Consider the following 23047-nt stretch of genomic DNA (forward strand, 5'->3'; position numbering starts at 1 on the left):
CACTATGTGGTTCTGTCAGCGAATCAGAACAGACTTTATGAATGACCGTAACCCCCTGTGACCTACAGCCAAAACGATGGGTGACAAGGCAATGAAGGTTGTGTTGGCGAAGCGAGCTAAGACCAGTAGGATCATAGAGGAGTTGCCTGTAGAACGGCTGTAGTTATAGTAGTTGACTGAGATCATGCTGGTCCCCCAGGATGAAATGAAGAGCATGGTGAGAGCCATAATGACCTAGAAAGAGAAGAAATAGGTTGAAGAGATGAGGAAGAAGAAGAGAGAGGGAGCAAACAGAGGGGTAGAGAAGAAAAGTGAGAATGAAGTGTTCACGAAGAGAACCATGCAATTTATGCACAACCTGAGCTGCTCTCTTCTCGGCTGGCACCCTCTTCATGATGGGGGCGTTCACGCTTGAGGTGGATGTCCTGCCATGGGAGTAGAGTGTGTAGAGGGAGCCCAGGTTGGTGATGGCCATCAGAATGATGGGAACAACCTCATGGATCACCATGGAGGTGGTGGCATAGGCCAGCCCACTATAAGCAGAGGGGAAGTTCCACACACAGCCCAGCAGGGAGCGTGTGGTGCTGCTTATCAGCATCAGCGTCTGAAAGGAGAGGAGACAAGTGAATAGAACAACATTCTGAAAAGAGTGTTTCACAAAACCCACATACTGGGCTTGTTATGTATCATCTACCACTGTCTGAAAGTTCAGGTGTTGGACTTACCTCTGTGCTGTTCTGGTTTCCCCTGGTGGAGAACACATGAGCAGGGATGGAGTAGATGTAGCTGAGGAACCAGATAAGGCTCAGACTCAGCAGTAAGGATTTGGGAGCTCCGCGCTGCAGGCCGACATGTCCTGTGGAAGGAGCCAGGCGACGTAGGGTCTGGAAGTGGAAGGCGCTGAGGAAGAGTGTGGACCACACGTTGGCAGTTCGAAACCACACCCACACCCCCATGAGGAGTTGACAAGACACTTTGGAGGAGTATAGCTGGAGAAGATTGAAAGTGGGTTAAGACTGTAAGTGAATGTGGATTCCTTAGTTTTTTGTAACTGCCACTGCGGCCCTTAAGAGGATACTGTTTTATTGAAATCTTAATAACTCAAGTTACATGAAGCATACATATTTGCATGTTACGTAAATCACAAAGGTCTTTAAACATAGATACATGTTTTTGTACAAATGTACAATATATCTATATACATACGATACATTCACACATACTAGTTCACAATGCCCATGATGACAGAATTATGATAGAAAGGGAAAAACAAAGATGACATACATCCAACAGGTGTTTGTTGTTCAATCAGGTGGATACTACATCATAGACCCATAACTGTCATCAGAACAAAGAATAGGTTACAGTAGGAATGCTTTTACAGTATATGAATGTATACTAAGACAAAATAAATTAAATGAACAGATGTTATGGCAATAGCTGATCTACTGATTGAACAAGCTTGTAGGAAATTCAATAATAATATCAAAATAATAATAATAATGAGGCAGACTATAGAACTGAGATCAACTGCTTTTATAACTGGTGCAAAGACACTGCAGTGATCTTAAATACTAATAAAACTAAAGAAATAATCATTGATTTTAGAAAAAAACTCCTCTCACTCTCCGGTCAATTCAGAAAATACCCCAATTGAAATAGTACCTGAATAGGTACAATTACCGACAACAAGCTGACTTGGAACTCCAATACTGGTGTCAGATTTGCAAAAGCCCAGCAACGGCTAGGACATTACGAAGTTTTAATGTAAATAGTACAATCCTGCGATTGTTTTACAAAAGTTTTGTAGAGAGTGTTTTAACTTTTTGTATTCAGAGCTGGGGCGGAGCACTGTCTTTACAAAACAAAAACTAATTGGACAAAGTTGTTAAAGTTGGCAGCAAGATCACTGGTGAAACCATGAACAGTATTTCTCTTCTGACTGACAAATACACTGTCAATCTGGCCCAAAAGATTGTGTCCGACTCACATCACCCCCTGTGGTCTGAGTATCCACTCTTACCTTCAGGACGCAGGTACATGATGCCAAGGATGAGGACCAAGAGAGGCATCACATCCTTTGTCCCAAGAAGCATCCAGCTTGTCAATCAAATCAGATAATGTTTTATCCCTTTTTTTGTCCTTTTTATCCTTTTATCCTTTCTGACATGCACTTTACTGTGTACTGGACCGCTGACTTTTTAATGTTATTCTGTGAGGCCTTTGTATTATTTTATTCTTGCATTTTTATGTCTCGCTGTGCTTTTTCAATAGTTGTGTTATGTCCACTGTACTGTTCTGTCTGCAGTATTGAATGTATCTGTTTCAAGCTCTTGGTGCAGAACAAATTCCCCTCGGGGCAATAAAGGTTTTATTCATGCTCAGAGAAGGGCCAGAGCTAGGGTAACTGATAAATTACTGTAAATGTACTGTATATTGCATATTTTTTGCAGTAATGTCCTGTTGCAAATTTACTTGCTGCCTTTACTGCAGCAATTAAGTTTCTGTCTTCTTTTTTCTATACAGTAACCATACATTCTATAAAGCTACTCTCAGATGGGTCATTCGTTTTTTTTCTCGAATTTCTGCAGCAAAATAAAAAAAATATATGCATTTAGTAAACCTAACAAAACAAAAATGTAGAGAGGCTTCAAAAGAAACTGCATTGCAAAACAATCTATGATCCATATACTGTGAGACCTGACATATAAAAGAATGCAGTTTCTGTAATTCCATCTAATGTCAGTGTTTTTATGACAATGTGCTTTGATTTACTAAATGTTCCTGTTGAAAGAGAACATGTGTTAGTGTTTTGGTAGACATGATGTATTGTTCACTGTATTTGGTCATAGCGAATGTAAAAAAACTGTAATATCTCTTGCTGACCCAGATTAACATCATGCTCGCCATAGCTTTCATTTCCAGTCCCAGCCCCCCTACCTCTAGTCCCAGGTCTGAGATGACGAGCAGTACGTTCCTCACCAGGGACACCATCAGGTTGGACAGAGCCATGTTTATCAGAATGATGTCCGAGTTATGACCTCCACCTGTGTTTTTGAACACACTCTTGCCAATCACAAAAATCACTGTGGTATTTCCCATGATGCCCAGCAGTACAAGGATGATGTACAGTGTGGTCTGGAAGGGGTACATAATGACAAGAAGTGCCATTTGCAGTCTTCAGTTGACACTCCTCCACGATCACCCGGATTATACCTGTTACAAACACTTCAGTGTCCATGCATCATAATAGTGGTGCCATTCCCATTTAGATTCAAAAGATTTCCATTCATAATTTTAATCAATCTTCTGGGAGAGCTTCTAGTCCAAATGTGATTTTCTTCACATATATTTTGACATTTAGTAACTTACTTTATATAGTTAAATTGGGGCAGTCCCATTGGTGTAGTTGAACCAAAATATTTACGGATGCTCCCTGATCTTTCCAGGTTGTGAGTTGGATGTTCTCCTTGCACCTAGTGTACATGAAAGCAAAAGCTCTACCTCAAGAAGTTATATAAAATCTATGCAAAATCCCCATGGACAGCACCAGATCAAAAATATGGTTGCTGCTACAACAGCAGCAGTTAGCATCTGTTCCTGCGGGGCCCAATGATCTATGAGGTCAGAGGTATTGTACCCGAGGGACTAACTAGCAAGATGAATTGAAAAACGTTTTGGTACCTCGACAAAAACTGCAAAAACTGCTTAAATGCGTGACACTTCTTGTTACTAATTTCTAGTGGGTCAGTTCATTGATAACATAAAAAACATTACCAATACTAAAAAAATATTACAGTGAATCACATAGAATTACGGTAAAGGCAACATACAAAAGGAAAACAAAACTACAGCACTATCCATGTTAAATTGAGTCAGAGGTCACCAATCTGTCTTTGGGCCTTGAATTCCACAGCCATAATATGGATAATAATGCTGTCAATGTTGATAATGAACATTATTACATTCAGCACCGGTGGTGCTATAACCCTTTCAGTGAAAGTACTATTAACAACTCTTTCAGTGAAAGAATTGTTTTTTTCAAAGTCAAATGTGGCTGTCTGCAGCATTCCATCAATTAGTCTTCTGGCTCTCAGGCTCAAAGAAAATATTGGTGATTCATAAACTCTTCAATTTCATTTGAGAGCATTGTTCTCTGGGAAACTTTCACTTCTTAAAAAAAGAAAAGCAGGTACTGTGTGGTACTTGGCTGACCCTCTCCCTGTGGTGTGGTGGTGGGTATGTCATGCTTGGCTGCCCCTCTCTCTGTGGTGTTGTGGTGGGTATGTCATGCTTGGCTGCCCCTCTCTCTGTGGTGTGGTGGTGGGTATGTCATGCTTGGCTGCCCCTCTCTCTGTGGTGTTGTGGTGGGTATGTCATGCTTGGCTGCCCCTCTCTCTGTGGTGTGGTGGTGGGTATGTCACGCTCATTAGAGGGACCTTTCCGATCTCACCCCGGCTACCAGGCCATCAATGGAACCTGACCTTTCATTTGAAATCCAAATGTATAATTAGATGGTTTTAAGTAATATTACAAACACAATGCATTGACTTGATACATTTGAAAAGTTAATTTACATACTTCTTCATGTATTCAAAATGAATACATTTTTTCACAAGAAATAACATTTTTTTATTTACAGCAATTCAACAATCCTGTAATGTACATTTAGTCATTTAGCAGACGCTCTTATCCAATGTAGCCTTGTTTTTTTCCACAAAAGGTTTCCGTTTTGTTTCTCAGGGATCAGGTTTGAGACATCAGGGTTATTAGACTTGTTAGCTAAGACCGGAGCTAACACAACAAATATATATAGGGAGAAAGTACATGTGAAAATCTTCTTTATGGGCTTCCTGAATTCAGGCTGTAGTGTAGGATCTGTCAGTGAGTCAGCACAGACTTGATGAATGACCGTAGTCCCCGATGACCTACAGCCAACACCATGGGTGACAAGGCAATGAAGATGATGTTAGCAAAGCGAGCTAGGACCAACAGGAATTCAGCAGATGAGCCACGGTTGTAGTTGAAGTAGTTGACTGAGATTATGCTTGTCCCCCAGGATACAATGAAGAGCATGATCAGTGCTAGAATCACCTGGATAGACAGGAGAGGAAGAGCAGGGGTTCAGAAGAAACAGAGGGGAGAGAGGAAAGTGCAAGGACAAACAAGGAGAAAAGAAACAAAGGGAAATTTAATCAAGAATAGGAGAGAGGAAAAAGAAAGGTGTAAAGAAGACCAAAGGAAAAGAAAGGAATTTAAAGCAGTAAAAAATTCAAGTAAGTGAAAGAAGAAGAGGAAAAGATCAAGGAGGTAAAAGACGTCTGAAGAGAGGTGAAATATCTGCCTTCTGATATCTTGCAAAATATTGTTGATATATTGTTCTTATATAGTATTGCTAATTCACATGTGGTTTGCATCATATGTATTCAAACTAGAGAGATTAAGGAAGTTGTCAGAACAATGAATTACTGCTCATTGTTAAAAGGGCATACATTTGACTCCCTGCCACCTACCTTGGCAGCTCTTTTCTTAGCTGGCACCTTCTTGATGCTGGGAGCAATCTGGGTTTGATTGGAGGATTTGTGTATCCTGCCACGGGAGTAGAGTGTGTAGAGAGAGCCCAGGTTGGTGATGGCCATGAGGATGATAGGCACAACCTCATGGATCACCATGGAGGTGGTGGCATAGGCCAGCCCACTATAAGCAGAGGGGAAGTTCCACACACAGCCCAGCAGAGGGCGTGTGGTGCTGCTTACCAGCATCAGTGTCTGATGCAGAAAGAAGAGAAGTGAGAATACCACAATCAAATAACATTACATGCAATAGAAAGGATAAGTGAATGACATGGGGTTGATGACATGATTGTTCCGCTATTAGTCTTACCTCTGTGCTGTTCTGGTTTCCCCTGGTGGAGAACACATGAGCAGGGATGGAGTAGATGTAGCTGAGGAACCAGATAAGGCTCAGACTCAGCAGTAAGGATTTGGGAGCTCCGCGCTGCAGACCGATGTGTCCTGTGGAAGGAGCCAGGCGACGTATCGTCTGGAAGTGGAAGGCGCTGAGGAAGAGTGTGGACCACACGTTGGCAGTTCGAAACCACACCCACACCCCCATGAGGAATTGACAAGACACCTTGGAAGAGTATAGCTGGAGAAGATGAAAATGTGATCTGTAAATGTGTTTGGATGTCTGATTATCTAGCCTGGAATGTTTAGATGTCTAGATCTATTAGGAGAATGGAACACCTAAAATGAAGAGAGCAGTACACGTTTATGTATGTCTACAAATAATCTATGTTGTATATTATTGATGTGACAATTATTTGTTTTTTTTTTTTTTTTTCCTGACGTCAGAGATAGCCTCGACACGCTTTTTCATGACATCCCCAATTTGTGTTCACCAAAACCATCATACATTTTCTATTGCGTAATTGGCTTAATCATAGGCTACAATTTCAAATGCCGATATTAAAGCAGTTTGTTCCACTCAAATATGTATTAGAGAATAGCTTAGTTCGTTGTATTTCGGGTTAGGCTTAAATAATCACCTAATTCTAATGTGGCCCTTTGCCGGTTATAAAGACAAATCATCAAGTGCACTTGTTATGACTGAAATCACTAAAGCATAAACCAACACTTTCAACGATGCAGTGTACATACCGGGAGTCAGTGGAGATTTTGGACTCTTTTTAGGGGTGCTCAAGCACACCTAAATTTCATCTCAGCACCCCTAAAAATAATAATAATCAACATTGTAAAAATGATAATTATTATCTTAAAAACGTTTTTGTGCTCTAACGTGTTAAAACAATGTTTATTTATTGTTGACACATCATTATCGTTTTATTTGATGCTGGTATTTCATGAAGATTGAGACTTACTTTAAGGGGGTTTAACACTTATGCAAGGCACTGTATCCATGTCTCATTTTCATTGGGGGCTGAGCCCCCCTAATAAGGTCTGATCTTAGAATCTCCCCTGCCGGGAGTACATTGGAGAGTCGACCAAGTTATTGATTTAATATTTTAATAAATGTTACCGGGTTGTAGGTGAATGGAAATGCATAATGCAGGTATTAAAGAAACGAAAAATTATGTACGTACGGCTACACATCACGTTTCCCATGAAGGATGGGACTGTACGGTGAGCACTTAAAGTCGGAGGGAGGTTGCGCACTACCGAAACTGAATTGAGTTAATGAATGACCCAATTACAACGTCGTCAGTTGGTAAATCTATTACTAACCGAAATGTCTGAATTAGGTCTTGCAATTAGCAATCATTGCGTAACTTCAACCATGGGTGTCATGTAAACCGAAATTATGGTGGTGGTTGAGGGATGATTAAAAGGGGGGTTATGGGGGTCCATTCCCAGAAAAAAAGACGGGAATGTAAACCTTTTCTGCAATTTTACATATTCAAAGACTTTGGAGGGATTATTTTAAAACTTCACTTAATCCGTTTTTGTAGCTGCGAAATGTCAATATATATACTGTACGTGTAACAATAGTTTGCCTTCAGCAGAAAGAACTGACCAGTCTACACAAAATAAAGCTGCCCATTTTCCTGACATGTTAACCTATCATTCGGAGAACATTTTACGTTTTTTACTTTTTGAACTTAGTTCAGCTTTCCACTTGGAAAAGCCTTTATGTCAAACCCTGTGTGTGTGCACCATTTGCTTAAAGATTGTGACCTTTCTTGAACATTTCATTCTCTTTGCAAACAGTCGCTGTCTCTAGTTGATAATGTTGACCATGTAAAGATTGACACAGCGATATTCCAGACTTATATCTGTTCTGCCCACATTCCAAATGATTAACCAATAGTCTGTTCCACTAGTTCCAAGACTAACACAATTTCAGTCCACCTCCCTCACATCTCAACAACCTTCTCTTGCTGACCCAGATTAACATCATGCTCGCCACAGCTTTCATTCCCAGTCCCAGCCCCCCTACCTCTAGTCCCAGGTCTGAGATGACGAGCAGTACGTTCCTCACCAGGGACACCATCAGGTTGGACAGAGCCATGTTTATCAGAATGATGTCCGAGTTATGACCTCCACCTGTGTTTTTGAACACACTCTTGCCAATCACAAAAATCACTGTGGTATTTCCCATGATGCCCAGCAGTACAAGGATGATGTACAGTGTGGTCTGGAAGGTGGACACATTGGCACGCAGTCCCATCCCCGCAGCTTCCAATTGATGCTCCTCCACCATCCTTAGCCAGAATGCAACTCAGACAGAACACTTTAGTGTCCAAGCATCTTACCACTAGTCATGCTTGCATTTTGATTCAAACAGAGAGGGTTTTCAAATAACTGAATATCTAGAACAGCTAGTTTCTTTTAGTCCTGATGTGAATCTTTTGACAGATATTTTATCATACATACACTCAAATATAAGCATTCTCATCTGATCGAACCCTAAAGTGATCTGAGTGCTCCCTAAACTTTGTATGTAGTTAGTTTAGTTGGACGTTTCCTTACCTGTCTTGCATTTACATGACAGCAAGCCCTACCTCTTAAAGTAAAATCACCATGGACATTACCAGATCATACCTTGAGTGACAATAAAGAGGTCCCAGGTCCACATGCTACGTCAGAGGTGCTGTTCACTTAGGGGACTGGGGGTTCTTCACTGGGGGAATAGAGAACTGTGTATGCATGTTTATAGAACACAAGAGATTAACTACCAAGACTAATTGAAATGTTGTGAAAACCTTTGTTTGTAGCTTGATTAACAAAATACCTGCCTCAGACAGTGACTTGTGTTGTAGGTTTGGATAAGGGGTTTGGGCTGTAATCGTTAATTCTTGTGACTAAACTCTAGTAGTAGGTCACTTAAAAGTACTTCCCAAATATTTAAACCTTTAATCACTTGAAACTTTAACAAAATTGGCACTTGAAACTTTATTAATTTCCACCAAACATGACACAGGGTTATAAACTTGTTCCCTTGCTTTATGTTCTACAGTGCATTTAATTCCCTATGACCATAACAGTAATTTTCACTATTTCATATCTACAATTAGGGACATGACTGTCAACTGGCAATGTCAAGCAATAAGTTAGATTTTAGATTTTCCATACAGGAATTGTGTTCTAGAGTTTAGAAAGTAATAAACAATATTATCTTACATGTATTTATATATTCTTTATCAGAGGCATAGGTTTGTTTTCAGATATAGGTGGGACAGTATTTTTTGAGAATGCGTCCTTTAACTAGAATTTTCCTGGTAAAACATAGGGGGGACAGATTTACCATTTTCAAAAAAGTGTGTCAGATATTGTAACCTACATTCATTCTGTTATATAATCCTAGGTGGATCGAGTAGCTTCATTTATTCTGATATTCAATTGCTATTATTGTGTGTTTATATGTGGAGAAATTAGAACCTGTCTTGTGCACAAGGTTGTCAGTGCCAAAGGGGCCCTGATAATTCTACCTCTACACGTTTTAACCTGCTACCAGACTAGTATACGCTAAATGTTAACTCCCTCATTGATACAATGAAGACAAAAATAACATTTGCGATTGAGAAATGTTAAAGGTATCTGGGCTACATACATTGTTTCAGTTGAAGAAATTAAATGTTAAAATTAAATAATCTTTACAAGTGATAAGACAGTTCCCATTTATTTATTAGATAATTTGACAACATTGAACTTGGTCATCTTAATAATCTTCAAAACAGAAATGTATGTGTGCTGCAGAAAAACACAAGTAAATGGATTTTGTTGCAGAGACCCGAATCAACACAAAACATTTTGATAGAGGGAGAAAAATGTCAGAACTAATTCAATTTTATCATCTGACAGTGTATAGAGAAGGACAGAAGGCTGTAGTATAGGATCTGTCAGTGAGTCAGCACAGACTTGATGAATGACCGTAGTCCCCGATGACCTACAGCCAACACCATGGGTGACAAGGCAATGAAGATGATGTTAGCGAAGCGAGCTAGGACCAACAGGAATTCAGCGGATGAGCCACGGTTGTAGTTGAAGTAGTTGACTGAGATTATGCTTGTCCCCCAGGATACAATGAAGAGCATGATAAGTGCTAGAATCACCTGGATAGACAGGAGAGGAAGAGCAGGGGTTCAGAAGAAACAGAGGGGAGAGAGGAATGCACAAGGAAGGAGAAAAGAGAAGGAGAAAGGGAGGGACAATACAAAAATTATGAAATGAAATACAAAAGAGAAGAGAGGGATGAATAGAAGTGGAAGGATGGAGATGTTGAAGATGGGAGATGAGAGATCTGCAAACTGGTTTATTGCTAATCTATTCATGGTGAGGTTTATACTGTTCAAACTAGAGAGAAGAAAGAAGTTGTAAGAACAGTAAGTTTTGAATGCTCACTTCATGTTAATCGTGCACACATTCTCCTCCTTGACACCTACCTTGGCGGCTCTCTTCTCAGCCGGCACCCTCTTGATGATGGGGGCAATCTGGGCTTGATTGGAGGACTTGCGTGTCCTGACATGGGAGTAGAGTGTGTAGAGAGAGCCCAGGTTGGTGATGGCCATGAGGATGATAGGCACAACCTCATGGATCACCATGGAGGTGGTGGCATAGGCCAGCCCACTATAAGCAGAGGGGAAGTTCCACACACAGCCCAGCAGAGGGCGTGTGGTGCTGCTTACCATCATCAGTGTCTGACGGAGAAAGAAGAGAAGTGAGAATACCACAATCAAATAACATTACATGCAATAGAAAGGATAAGTGAATGACATGGGGATTTATGATTGTTCCGCTATTAGTCTTACCTCTGTGCTGTTCTGGTTTCCCCTGGTGGAGAACACATGAGCAGGGATGGAGTAGATGTAGCTGAGGAACCAGATAAGGCTCAGACTCAGCAGTAAGGATTTGGGAGCTCCGCGCTGCAGACCGATGTGTCCTGTGGAAGGAGCCAGGCGACGTAGGGTCTGGAAGTGGAAGGCGCTGAGGTAGAATGTGGACCACACGTTGGCAGTTCGAAGCCACACCCATACCCCCATGAGGAGTTGACAAAATATTTTGGAGGAGTATAGCTGTAAGGGATGAGAGGTGGTTTGAAATGAGTCTTCATAAGTGTGTTTGTCCAAAATTCTGATAGATTTGTTGTAGGTGAATGTGCCATTGTAGAAGTAATTATCAGGATTTCTACAAATAGCAATTTAACAGTAATAGTTAAGAATTATGCTTAACCAATGACCAAATATAGTTCTTAAGATTTCTTAAGCGTCATTCATTTCTCAATTCCTAAATCTCAGATCCCCAATCTCCCAAATCCAAGGCCTCCAGGTCTAACAGTCTTTTACTTTCTTCCAGTCTACCTTTGGTCCAGAAGCCAAATCCCTTCAAACCCCAAACTCATCTTTTCCACAACTTTCATTCAGTCCCAACCATCCTACCTCCAGTCCCAGGTCTGAGATGACCAGCAGAGAGTTCCTCAATATTGACACCAGCAGGTTGGACAGAGCCATGTTTATCAAGATGATGTCTGAGTTACGACCTCCGCCAGGGTCTGTGAAAAGACTCCTGCCAATCACAGCAATCACAAAGGTGTTTCCCATAATACCCAACGTCACCAGGAGGATGTAGAAGGCTGTTTGAATGGGGGACACTATAACACGGAGCCCCATACCCACTGACTCCAACTCAGACATCCTGTTAGTTTGAATACAATTCTGACAAAATACTTAAGCGTCCATATACACATCCTCTAGAATAACTTGTAGTTTTTAGTCCAAATAAGAAACCCTGCACATACAGCACAGCATAGCCAGTATATATGCATTCTCATCAAAGACAACCCTGAAAAGGATTTCTCAACAATTCCTGCCATACAAATAGGACCTTCCCCCTTTAGTCTGACGTTAACATGACAGCAACCTCCAGAAATAAAATCACCATGGACACTGAGATCATAACATCTACCTTGAGTGACAGTAGGGTGCATCCCTGGTGGTCTTAGCTCTGCTAGGTCAGAGCTACTGTACACCGAGGGGACTGGGGAAATAGAGAGTTGAATAGTTGAGTACGCACATTGATAAACCACAAGAGACCGACCAAGACTAATTGAAACATGCTTCCTCTACAGCTATTAACACCTTAGGGGGAAGAACTGTTTTTGAAGGTAATGGTAAAGATATCAACTTTTGCTAGGTTTGCTGCTACTTTACTCTCCTACAGGTTTCTGAAAGTGTTTCAAAATTCACCAAACAAGACATTGTCTAAAAAACACTTTTATTCCAAAATATTGTTCAACTTTGGTCTATGATCGCAGAGCATAGTTTCCCAAATCACCATGAAATGAAGACAATGTACAAAAGTGAAGTATTTGATAAGACTAAGAAATAAGGCGTTGTATTTGGTCCATGATTTGTTATTCCATGTCACCATGTGTAGGTCATCTTCTGTGTGAGAATTCATCCCTCCTTCCTCGTCCGCGCTCTCTCCTTCGCTCCCTTTCTCGCTCTCTTTCTCGTTTCCGATCTCTGTCTCGATCCCTCCCTTGAGTTAGCAGTTTTTTCCGTTGAATGGGAGAGATGGAGCGTGAGGTAGACGACACACTACGACTGCGTCTGAAAAGGACAAAAGACGACACAAAAACATGAACATGGGTTTGTTGCCTAGCAACTTGTCTACAATCCAGTATCTGCTGGTATTTACTGGTTCATTTTAACAACAATGAGATGGGACTCCCAGAAGTACCAAGATTTGCCACAGATACCTGTCTGTTTGTGGGAGGTACAAGCAGCTATAAACTATCGAGTTCCAAGTAGTTCCATCCTACCTGCGTCTCGGAGGGGTGATGGAATGAGTCTCTCTTCTTTCATCACTTCGACTCACTTTTGTCTTCCTGTAAGAGTGGAGGAGAAAAGACAGAAAGCAGTAAAAATATGTTATCACAATTTTAAGTAACATTTAAATGTAATAAAACAAATGTTAATTGTCTTCAGTCATCAATTTTAAACAGGGTTCTCCAAATAAACTCGACAGGACATACCCATCTCCATTTGTGAGTTTTCGGCATACATTTTTGAGGGCAAGCTGAGACAGCGATGACTCTTTATTAGACTGTGCTACAACAGGGGACACTTAAGAAGGCAAGAGAGAGAGAGTCAAGAAAAAGAATGAGAGGTAACCATCAGTCAACAAGTTAGGATCAAACATCAACATTATTCTATACCAAAAATTATTGGATGTGATTGAATCCTTAGGAAAAGACACCAAAGAAGCTTTGTGTTTCACCTGCTTTGGAGGAAGGGGAGAAGCTTGAGGGGATGTCAAGGGTCGGTGTGCCCACAGCCAACAGTGAAACCCCCTCACACAATTTGGCCTTGGCAGCTAGGGCATCTAGGGCCTGCCGACACTCATCCACCTGCTGGAGAAGGCTGGGGAAGGAGACAGGTGGCAGGGAATAGAGCCTCATAATCCGCCCGCAGATCTCCCTGAGGTCCTCCTCTGATGCCCCAAACAACAAGAACCACGGGGGCTGGTCCGGCATTGGAATCTGCAGTTGTGATTTTAAGAAAAGAGCATAATTCACTGATCTATCCGTTTGTAGAATACAAATGTGTAGATTTGAGTGAAAACCAACACTTCTGTTTATCATTGCAGATCTTGGATCTGATGAGATCTTATATGACTGTATTGGTGAGTGTGGTGTGTGCACAAGTAAGTGACAGTCAATTGAATTCTGAGTACAGTATGTTCAAGACTACCATGTGCATCAGTTGTACAAGTTAGGCTTACCTGTAAGGATCTAGCCGACAGGTAGATACAAGCACAGGCTACAGTCTCAGCACTGAACCTTAAAAACACATCTGTCCTCAAACTGTCATTCATGTAGTTCCTGGGGAGAACAAAGAAATGTACAAATATTTTATTTCCAATATGATATACAACATATTCAGTAAATCTTTCAATATGGAAAACAAAATTGAAACACAGATCAAACACCAAATTAAAACACAAACCAGGCAGTCTGAACGAGCTTGGTATCCTTCTCACACTCCAGAACCTGGAGGTACATGACAATAATCTGGAACAAGAGCACATAAAATATTTGAGATATCAGCGCATGTGACCTGAAAAGCAGTAGCTGATCATAAAAAATAAATAAAAAACACAATCAAACATTAACATGAAGCAAAGGAAATACCTCATGTTTCTTTAATTAAAATGTTTGAGAAAATGAAGGAGTTTGGCGGAGCTTGCCTTGTGAGGGTGTTTAACATGTACACAGAAGCCCAGCTCCTTCAGCACTCGTCTCTCTGCTTTGATCACCTGGGCCTTCATACTGATGTAGCCAGCATCCAAAGGCATGGGTACCTGAGTCCTCCTGAAGCAAGGGACAACAGACACACAGAGTTACACGTTACAGGAACATTTAGTATCTAAAACTGAAGCAAAATTTCAAATGTGTCCGCAATCCTTTGTTATGTCCTGTATGGAAATTCTCATCCAATGTGTTTTGACTTGGGTGGAGGGGAAGAGACGAGAGAAGTCTACATTGAGTCTTACTTTCTACTTTTGCTGTGTTTTAAATGGTGAAACACATTGAGTACATCTCGAACTCTTCGTGGTTCCTCTTCAATCTTTGAAGCCAAGTGGACACACGCCATAGCAACCATCTAAATAGGGATTAGAAAGAACAAGACAGGTAAAATGTAATGCATAGGGAGATAAAGAGGTCTGACAAAAGTACCACAAAACAGAGAGAAACTGAAGTGTTTGCACATTTTGACGACTGGAGAACTCCGGGGTGTATTATACCTCTGCACAGTGACGGACAAATGACTTGCAATAGTAGAATCTCTGAAAGAGGATTTGACCCGTGGCCATGGCTACCTGTGGGCATAGCGTTCATCCAATCACAATTAAACCCGCTCTGGCAGCACATCATGAACTTAATCTTGTTAGCTAGCTACAATGTTGGCTAACTACTAGCTAAGCTAGCAAGCAAGCTAATGTTTCAGGCCATGTTTCTCAAACGGAAATGTTTAAAATACTTTTTAAGGAGTGAGTTGGCTACTATGACGTTTCTGTCAGACATCCATCTTGTTACAAGATATTTCTAGGTGATGAAGTGCCTAATTCACGACATAGTTAGCCACCAACCTGCGGGAGTCTCAGCAGTATCCCTGCGGCCTGGATCATCTCGCATCCCCGTATTCGAAGCTGCTCTTCTGTGTCCGGGGAGAGGCCATGTTCAGCAGAAGGACTTTTATGTAGTCGTTCCGGTGGCAAAAGACAGTTGTCTAAAGTCAGCGTTACTCCCGAGTATACTTTATCTCCTACAATGATTCCCTCCCCGGGAATTCTCATATCAATCGTCGGTTGCATTTCCACGCAAGACCGAGGCTGTATATGGCCGCGGCCTAGGCAGTCCTGCCTGCAACAACCCTTTCTCCAATTGGTGGACACTTGTATATACGCTTCACCTTATTGTTCACGACGCCTGTGATTGGGTGCTTTGGACTTTAAATCTTTAAGAAAAGATTTAAGGCGCACTAGTGTTATGTTAAATTAATTATTGTTTTTTTCTACATTAGTTGTAATTCAATTAAGGATATTTTTCAGATGACCGTTTCATCATATGTATAATGACTACATTTAATCTATTTGAATATAAGTTGTGTACTTATTGTAATGCACTTTATTCTAATATTCAGTATGGGTTGGCAAATAGAATAGCTTTTACAGGTCTATTTGTTTTTCACGTACACACAGTGCAGTCATATTTCTGTCACTCATTGATAGATTAATATAGTAACCAAATCAAAATCATATGATAGAATTGAAAACCTTGGAAACTCGGCTAGACATTGAAAACTAGACTACCATCTTAGTTAACACTTTGATTAAACACAATAATGTATATTCAGTAAATTATGATGTTAATGCTTAGTAGTCAATTCCTTAAAAACGACAATCACTCTACTTACAATACAACAAACAACTATAGTGCTTTCCTATTAATGAAGTAAACTCAATTGGTTCTGATGTTAATCAGACTAACTTCTGGTATTACAACAAAATGTTAAAGTTTACATTACTGTTAACTTGAATAATGGTCATGATCTTAAAAAAATAACATACCCTATACCTCAATGGCCCAATAACAGCCTGCAATAGATACATTTTCCACTAGATGACACTATGACCAAGCAAGCCAAGTTGGCGAACAGTTGACTTGTACATCAATCTATGACTTTGCCTAGTACTTTGAGTTTTATTTACATTAGTATGTTTGATACTATGCATGTTTTTATATGTTGCTTCAATGTGTCTTTTTTCTCTTTACCCATTGCAAACAATGTCATGCTTGGACCGTGGATCATGCTAGATTGACAAAGCAAAGCAAGACATTCACTTAAAATGACATATTTTTTCCTTCAATCCTTATCTTCCTTTTGTGTTAGACAAATGGAGTCAATGCATGATCCATCCACTGTGCTCAGATCTCCAGCGTAAAATCTTGTTGCAGAAACCACAGCTTAGTGTGAGCTCATCTTGATCAAGTGGACCTCCATTTTTTGTGCTCTGATATGATCCACTTTACATGTTGTTGTGAGTCAGAGTGGTTTGATGAGGTGAGTTAAAAACTCCATGATAGTACTGTGTTGGTATTAAAGCACTTAAAATGTAGAAAAAGGCAGATTTATCCCATTCACTCCATTCCTTAATTGCTATAGAACTTTATTGATTGCCCCTGTAAGCTGTCAAAGAGAAAGAAAGAGAAGGATGTACAGTATTATAATATATAGTGACCACCAAAAGACTTTGAATATTAACATAATCTTTGTCATTTTTTACATGAGCAACATATCTGTCCCAGCAGTTCTGGATGACAGAATTGAATGACTTGCAGTCTCTTTAATTTGAAATTACTTTATGTCAAATGAATTGCTTATAGCAATTTTAGAAAAAACGCACACTATATTTAATCAGTTATTATTGGTAGACCAACCTGTGTGTGTATGTGTTGTACAGCACAACCCATCCCCTCGGCCTGAGTTGTAAACAGGGGAAACACACACTCTAGTGCTGGGGGCCAGGTATGTGAGGCTTGCAGAGAAGGAGCCAGGGGGCAGGTAAAGGGTGGAGGATACTAGAGGGGAGGAGCTCTGAGTATCACTCTTCTGCCAGCTCAGCCAGTAGCCCCTAAGCCCCTCCTCCTGGCAATGCCATTCGACTTGCACCTTGTCACGGCCCACTGGGATCAGCTGAAGGTCATTCAAGGCAGGACGCACTGACACAGGCAAGACAGGTAAAAAATCACAATGGGAAATAAAATGGTGACCCTTTAAAGAAAAGCTAAATAAAAAGGAATAGGAATACTGCAAAATGACTAGCAATAGGAACCTGAAAAAGTCCAAATATGGGTTCATAAACTATGAACACAATTATTTTACAAAACTTTAAACCAACAAGATGCCCCCTGAACCCCAAACCCACAGACAGAATCGTACTTTCCTGGGTGCAGATCCTGGCAGACATAGCCTTCTCCGTGCCGGTAGAGTACAGGGCACTAACTGTGACCAAGTACTGAGTGCCAGGCTGCAGGCCAGTGAGCAGGGTGGAGTTCATATCTCCACGTAGGCTCACTATCTGAACCTGTCCGCTGGGAATGGCTCCATACTCCACCCTGTACCTCTGGATTCTGTTAGGCTGCAGGGGACCCCAGCTCACACGCACCCGGTCAAGACCAGACTCTGACACCAAGACCACTGCTGGACTCAACACGTCTGGAGGAGGAAGAGAGGAGGGAAGAACAGGAAGATAACATACTTTGTCTGATGTGTTTTTGCTTGAGATTGACATGAGGTTTTCCATCGAATTTTCCAGCTTCAGCTGGACGAAACTCATTCTATTATGCTGAAGTCTTTACACTCTTTTATTTAAAACGTATTTTCAACAAAGATTTATCCAACCCCTTCAATGCAGCATTTCTACAGCTCCCTCCCGTTCCCCATTATTTTCTCTCTCACCTGGCAAGGTGGTGAAGCTGACGGTGAGTGTGTTGAGGTACTCTTGGTTGTATTCAGGGGTCAGAAAGGCTGTGTAGGTGGTTTCTGGATGCAAGTTGGTCAGCTCCACCCAGCTGCTGTCCGCTGGGAGGTACTGACTGCTGGCACCGTCCTGGGGGTCGCCACTTACTGCCTTCCCTACAGGGGTGTACCGGAGATGGTAGTAGCCCGTCCTGGTGCTCAGGACAGGGCGCCACCGCAGCACAGCACTACTGGAGGTTAACTGGGTGACTAGAAGTCGCTCAGCACGAATACGCTCTGAGACAGAAAAATGGACAAAGGGTAAAAGACAGAAAAAGGGTACAAGGAGATGTACTACTCAGTGGTGGGTGAGAATCACACTTATTCCACAGGCCTTCTGACAATCACACATCTGTCTAAAAATAGTTTAGTCTGACAGCTCTCTCAGTAGCCATACTAGCTGATGTCTCACCCCAAGAGTGGCTATGCTACTGATACAAATGATCTCTTTTACTACAGATTTATTTCCAGCCAACCAATGTTTTTTTCTAGAATTATTTGAATCTTTGTGAATACAAATACAGATTCTGAACACACATACACACACACACACACACACACACCAATGATGGCCTCCCTCAGGTCGTCAGTAATGATGCTGATGTCATCAATGTCTACAAAGTGGAGGTGAGACTCAATGGGCGGGGTCACAGAGTTCCGGAGCACCCGGTAGTTCCCGCGTCCTGTAGAGACAGCCAGCACGACCACACCTTCTCTCCTTAACTCTGCCATTAGTTTGTCTACATTTCCAGGTTGGACTCCATCCGTTAACCACAACAGCACCTTAGGAAGCTTTGTTTCTCCCCCATCCTTGGTGAGCACCCCCTGGACCTGTCGAAGGGCAGCCTCTGTGTTGGTGTCTCCCTGCAGCTGCCTTGTCCTCAGTAGGGCCCCCTGTAGGTCAGTCTGGGAATTGTAGGCATCCAGGCCAAACTCCAGGTGTGGCTCTGTGCCCACCTGCAGAAGCCCCACCCTTACGTGGCCATACCCCAGAGAAAAGGGCCTGAGAAGTTCAGACAGGAAGTGAAGCAGGCGCAAGAATTCATAGGATGACACACTTCCTGACGAGTCCAACAAGAGCAGGATGTCCCCTTCACAGCAGTTCAAGACTGAGAGAGAGAGAGAGAGAGAGAGAGAGAGAGAGAGAGAGAAGGTGAGAGGAGAGAGAGAAATTGTTATGTATGTCATGTTTCAAGTACATGTGTATTAATCCTGTGTGTCACCTGCGGTAAATTGTTTTGTACATACACGTGAACTACCCCAGGATTTAGCCGTGTTTTATAAACACGGCTAAAACACACAAAACACGGCTTATAAACGTTTGAAAGGATATAAAAACAGGGTCCAAGAGAAAGGGAACAAGGGACATTGTGTATGTGTTTATTGCATATTTGTTCTACTCTACTCTTTTTTTTCATCTCGCCTGCTGCAATGTTGCAATTTCCCTTTGGGGATTAATAAAGCACCTAATACATAACTACTACAAAAATTGAAGGTTGGATGGAATACAAAACATGTAAGGTGGAAAATGGATGCGAAATATGGAGATAACAGACAATACAAAAAATGTGTGTGACAGAGAAAGTGAAGGAAAACACAAAAGGAGAAAAAGACAAAGAGAACATTGTGTCTCATTGGGAGCTGGTTGCTCATTGATGAATGCATTACAGTAGTCACTGGACTTCACACCTCATTTCTCATAAATAATTGAGCTCCATTTTCTCTTGGTGCTATTACCTTACCATATGTTTTTTCTAGTAAACACAAAATAACTCCTCTACTTGAAGGATGAAAACACAGATGCAGTCAGATATGCAGTCAGCCACGTACAGTTACATTCACACATGTCTCACACCAGACAAAATTAGAAAAGACAAAAAAACAACCGGCTGTAAGTTGGAGTTTCAAAAAACAGCCCCAACATCTATCACAAGAACTGCTACTGGCATCTAAAGTTATCCTGGGCAGCCATTAAACAGCATCCCTGTTTAGAGCTGAACTGGAGTGTTCCATTGCAACTATCTCTTCTCCCATGACCAATAATAGCAGGTATATAACGCCTGCAGGTGTTTTGCAGGAAGTCTCATGACCTCACTGTACTAGCATGTTTTGTGCCAGGATGCACTGACATGCTCAACTGTACTAACAATGCAAAAATACACTAATCCTAATCTGTACAGAAAAAAATGCTACCTCATGCTAACTGTACTTCTCATTTCAGTTCACAATACACAGAAACCATGACCTTTATAATCTCACTTTCTAGCCCTTCTTCCTCTAATTTTCCTCACCAATGCACCCTCAAATATACTTCCAAAGGTTGGAGGGCTAAAAAGTAGGCTAGCCATGGTCCCAAACAATAACATTTCATAAACCGTTAGAAAGGAGTGGAAAAATAGGGACAAAGAGAAAGTTAAAGAGGGAAAACGTCAATCAAGGGAATAGGCAAACAGCTGAAACGCTGATGTTAATGACTAACACAGACAGATGAAAGCGAAATGTAGGTAAGGATAAAGAGAGAGCAAAGTTAACCTTTCTAAAGTTTTTTAAGAGAAAAGAAGGGGCGATGTAGATGGAATGTTCCTCGGTTCTCTTTTTGCATTCCAAAGCAGGAAAGGTGGATGAGTGAGAATGGGATAGTGTGCGTGCGTGCGTGCGTGCGTGTGGGTGCGTGCGTGTGCGAGAGAAAGAAAAATCTCTTTTGGACAGTACCACTTCTTTATGCATGAATCCAAACGTTGAATGTTAATTAGTTGGCTGAGTATCACTAAGTTAAGTTAGAGAAAGTTAGTAGCCTATTATTACAGACAGATATAGTTTGGTTTTCAAAGTATTCCTTGCTCCTGCCAGCACAAGAATAACGGCAAAACAATGGGATTATGTGTACATACTAAATTATATAAAGTAAGGAAACCATCAAATACATTTGCCTTATGTTCTTTGCAAAACGCTTTGAAGTCAACGAATGTAACAGTAGACATTACAACTTGGAGGATATAACTGAAGTGTTGTTGAAGACTACTCTAAACATAAGTAAATTAATATGGGTTGGTTATAGGCCAATTGGTCGGACTGTCTTAACGTCTTCATAAATGTCAGTTGCCTAATTTAGATATTTCCCAGTTGTATTTTCACATCTCCTTAGATTTGGGCTATTTGTAACTTAAAGGCGAATTATTGTAACTATGCCTTTGAAGACTCACCTGTGTCAGGTCCAGAAACGTGTGCGTTGCTTGGTCGCATCAAAGCACCAAGGAACAGGTAGGCAAATCGTATCCACTCCATTACAGAAAGTAAACAGACACAAAATTATATATATTGCTCATCCTTATCAGTAGCAATAATTGAGATATTCCAGCGTCCGTCGCACTTAAGTCCATTGCATTCTTCCGTGATATTTTACGTCCCGAAAACAGTCCCAGCAGTTCAGATACTGCCAATATAATTAATAGTCTACTGACCAAACTTTCAGCCCAGATACATATATTTAACCCACTATCAGAAAGTATACGTGAACTGAACCACTCTGTAGCTACATTTCGTGGACTATAATTTTGTGTGGCACCTGCCTCCTTCGCAATCACCTGAGATTCAATCCTCCTGCTCTCAGTCGCTACGGATCAAACGGGTTTACTTTCAACTTCGCAGTAGCCTAGCCTACTCTTTCCTCCAAATATTTCCATACCCTATTGTCCTTTCCTTCTCTCCAAATTCCTTGACAGCCTCCTCCCCTCACAAGAGTTTCGGTGTCATTTTAGCCTTTGCTGGATTTCGGACTCAGTTGCTTGCAAAGAGAGGTAATATTTTATTTAGTTTCAAATTACCCCCCACCTACCCACACCCTAGTTATGCCCTAGTATATGTAAACATCACAGTAAGAATTCATAATAATCGATTCACTAATAATTGGTAGGCCTATACCACATCTGCAAGTCTGCCAAGTGCCAGAGACGCTACAGCATCTTTAGAGGTACATTTTGTGTTACTTTTTTGGCAGTGACAAAGGGTCAATGGGGACCTTAGGACATGTCTGTTTATGTAGTCTATATAAATGTGTGAATGTGTGTTTGTGAGAGAGAGAAGCTATGCTTTATCTCTTCTCTGTATCTTCTCATCTTCTCTTAATTATTAGTGCAGTCCTTGGGGGACAGAGGAAATGAGACTTTCAGTCAGTGATATAGGAAGGATTGAAAGAACTGGGGTCTCATTTATAAAACTGTGCATAGGATTCTTACTAAAAGTGTACATACACCCAAAAGCCTAAAATGGCATACGCCCCCCAAAAATCTGATTTATAAAACCATGCGTATGCAGACCTGCAGGGGAGAATCTAGGTTTCCACTTTTGAGGGGGCTAAGCCCCTAGATAAAACCTATTATTTTTCCTGAGACCCAGCAAAACTAGGGGGGTCTGGGGACATGTTCCCCCAGAATACATTTTTGAAAATATTATTTGAAATAGTGTCCTGCAGTGGGTTTTAGGAAGAGAAATTAACAAATTTATAATTAAAATATGAAAGAAAAAAAGAAAAGGGGGGGGGCTATGAAGGTTGAGGGCTAGATACGCCCATGATATGTGATCTTATCCTGAATTTTGATTTAAAATTTGAGTTAGATTGTACAAGGTATTTATGGAACAATGATCACTCAGTACAAGCACAAATAACACTGCTGGATGTAATCTGCATGATAATGATGAAATGGAGCGGAAAAAAAACGTGCGTGAGGAAAACAAAATATACAACTATTACGAGTGATCGTTCTTCCCACATTTACCTTCTGCAGTTTGACTACAGTAGGCTAAGGTCATCTGCGTCGCCAATTCCCACTGTCTCCAAAATGTGCGTAGGCCTACGGATGGGTCAGAGTTTGCGTGGAGGACCGCACATTCTCCCGTCAAGTTTGTTTTTTATAAATCACAACCTTTGCGTGGGAAGTGGCGTATGCCACTACACATCAGCCTCGTTTTGTGTGTACGCAATGTTTATAAATGAGACCCCTGGTC

General features: G+C 41.2%; 5 protein-coding genes across 8 annotated transcripts; all 5 read right to left on the minus strand.

Moving 5' to 3' along the window:
• Nucleotides 1–15: 15 nt before the first annotated feature.
• On the minus strand, nt 16–3153 carry LOC146272903 (olfactory receptor class A-like protein 4). The gene is made up of 4 exons (XM_084705766.1): nt 2941–3153; nt 726–989; nt 359–604; nt 16–234 (listed from the first exon to the last, which is right to left on the minus strand). Exons 1-4 carry the CDS (start codon nt 3151–3153, stop codon nt 16–18), a joined length of 942 nt encoding a protein of 313 aa, XP_084561892.1.
• A 1523-nt stretch (nt 3154–4676) lies between these two features.
• LOC146272904 (olfactory receptor class A-like protein 4) lies at nt 4677–8187 on the minus strand. The gene is made up of 4 exons (XM_084705105.1): nt 7957–8187; nt 5884–6147; nt 5514–5768; nt 4677–5094 (listed from the first exon to the last, which is right to left on the minus strand). Exons 1-4 carry the CDS (start codon nt 8185–8187, stop codon nt 4882–4884), a joined length of 963 nt encoding a protein of 320 aa, XP_084561231.1. The 3' UTR covers nt 4677–4881.
• Nucleotides 8188–9639: 1452 nt separating this feature from the next.
• Nucleotides 9640–12092, minus strand: LOC146272905 (olfactory receptor class A-like protein 4). 3 transcript variants are annotated; one of them, XM_084705103.1, is made up of 5 exons: nt 11922–12092; nt 11396–11508; nt 10769–11032; nt 10403–10657; nt 9640–10072 (listed from the first exon to the last, which is right to left on the minus strand). In XM_084705103.1, the coding sequence occupies exons 1-5, from the start codon at nt 11941–11943 to the stop codon at nt 9860–9862; spliced, it is 867 nt and encodes a 288-aa protein (XP_084561229.1). In that variant the 5' UTR covers nt 11944–12092; the 3' UTR covers nt 9640–9859. The 3 variants fall into 3 exon arrangements, with proteins under 3 accessions (XP_084561229.1, XP_084561230.1, XP_084561228.1); XM_084705104.1 differs by having other exon boundaries at nt 11396–11522; XM_084705102.1 differs by having other exon boundaries at nt 11396–12092.
• Nucleotides 12093–12213: 121 nt separating this feature from the next.
• Nucleotides 12214–15425, minus strand: LOC146272906 (cyclin-L1-like). 2 transcript variants are annotated; one of them, XM_084705100.1, is made up of 10 exons: nt 15111–15425; nt 14766–14840; nt 14514–14623; nt 14208–14331; nt 13967–14031; nt 13743–13842; nt 13239–13500; nt 12994–13084; nt 12781–12846; nt 12214–12568 (listed from the first exon to the last, which is right to left on the minus strand). In XM_084705100.1, exons 1-10 carry the CDS (start codon nt 15333–15335, stop codon nt 12394–12396), a joined length of 1293 nt encoding a protein of 430 aa, XP_084561226.1. In that variant the 5' UTR covers nt 15336–15425; the 3' UTR covers nt 12214–12393. The 2 variants fall into 2 exon arrangements, with proteins under 2 accessions (XP_084561226.1, XP_084561227.1); XM_084705101.1 differs by lacking the exon at nt 14766–14840 and having other exon boundaries at nt 15111–15424.
• A 196-nt stretch (nt 15426–15621) lies between these two features.
• Nucleotides 15622–21725, minus strand: LOC146272907 (von Willebrand factor A domain-containing protein 1-like). The gene is made up of 6 exons (XM_084705099.1): nt 21247–21725; nt 18607–19152; nt 17984–18280; nt 17465–17740; nt 16963–17244; nt 15622–16711 (listed from the first exon to the last, which is right to left on the minus strand). Exons 1-6 carry the CDS (start codon nt 21326–21328, stop codon nt 16692–16694), a joined length of 1503 nt encoding a protein of 500 aa, XP_084561225.1. The 5' UTR covers nt 21329–21725; the 3' UTR covers nt 15622–16691.
• Between the last annotated feature and the right edge of the window lie 1322 nt (nt 21726–23047).

The sequence above is a fragment of the Hypomesus nipponensis genome, chromosome 9 (assembly GCF_054491055.1).
Source record: "Hypomesus nipponensis isolate SF chromosome 9, ASM5449105v1, whole genome shotgun sequence".
NCBI classification, from domain to species: Eukaryota; Metazoa; Chordata; class Actinopteri; order Osmeriformes; family Osmeridae; genus Hypomesus; species Hypomesus nipponensis.

Excerpts from the sequence above, each read along its gene's own strand:
- LOC146272903 (XM_084705766.1), bottom strand. The coding sequence starts at position 3,153 with ATGTACCCCTTCCAGACCACACTGTACATCATCCTTGTACTGCTGGGC. Across the intron at positions 990-2,940 it reads TCTCAGACCTGGGACTAGAG|CTATACTCCTCCAAAGTGTC; the intron begins GTAGGGGGGCTG and ends AATCTTCTCCAG. Across the intron at positions 235-358 it reads CCGAGAAGAGAGCAGCTCAG|GTCATTATGGCTCTCACCAT; the intron begins GTTGTGCATAAA and ends TTCTCTTTCTAG.
- LOC146272906 (XM_084705100.1), bottom strand. The coding sequence starts at position 15,335 with ATGCAACCGACGATTGATATGAGAATTCCCGGGGAGGGAATCATTGTA. Across the intron at positions 14,332-14,513 it reads AAACACAGCAAAAGTAGAAA|GAGGACTCAGGTACCCATGC; the intron begins GTAAGACTCAAT and ends CCCTTGCTTCAG. Across the intron at positions 12,569-12,780 it reads ATCACCCCTCCGAGACGCAG|ACGCAGTCGTAGTGTGTCGT; the intron begins GTAGGATGGAAC and ends TGTCCTTTTCAG.
- LOC146272905 (XM_084705102.1), bottom strand. The coding sequence starts at position 11,650 with ATGTCTGAGTTGGAGTCAGTGGGTATGGGGCTCCGTGTTATAGTGTCC. Across the intron at positions 11,033-11,395 it reads TCTCAGACCTGGGACTGGAG|CTATACTCCTCCAAAATATT; the intron begins GTAGGATGGTTG and ends CATCCCTTACAG. Across the intron at positions 10,073-10,402 it reads CTGAGAAGAGAGCCGCCAAG|GTGATTCTAGCACTTATCAT; the intron begins GTAGGTGTCAAG and ends CTGTCTATCCAG.
- LOC146272907 (XM_084705099.1), bottom strand. The coding sequence starts at position 21,328 with ATGGAGTGGATACGATTTGCCTACCTGTTCCTTGGTGCTTTGATGCGA. Across the intron at positions 18,281-18,606 it reads CCTGAGGGAGGCCATCATTG|AGCGTATTCGTGCTGAGCGA; the intron begins GTGTGTGTGTGT and ends TTTCTGTCTCAG. Across the intron at positions 16,712-16,962 it reads TACAACACATACACACACAG|CTTACAGGGGCAATCAATAA; the intron begins GTTGGTCTACCA and ends TCTCTTTGACAG.
- LOC146272904 (XM_084705105.1), bottom strand. The coding sequence starts at position 8,187 with ATGGGACTGCGTGCCAATGTGTCCACCTTCCAGACCACACTGTACATC. Across the intron at positions 5,769-5,883 it reads GAAACCAGAACAGCACAGAG|ACACTGATGCTGGTAAGCAG; the intron begins GTAAGACTAATA and ends TTTCTGCATCAG. Across the intron at positions 5,095-5,513 it reads CTAAGAAAAGAGCTGCCAAG|GTGATTCTAGCACTGATCAT; the intron begins GTAGGTGGCAGG and ends CTGTCTATCCAG.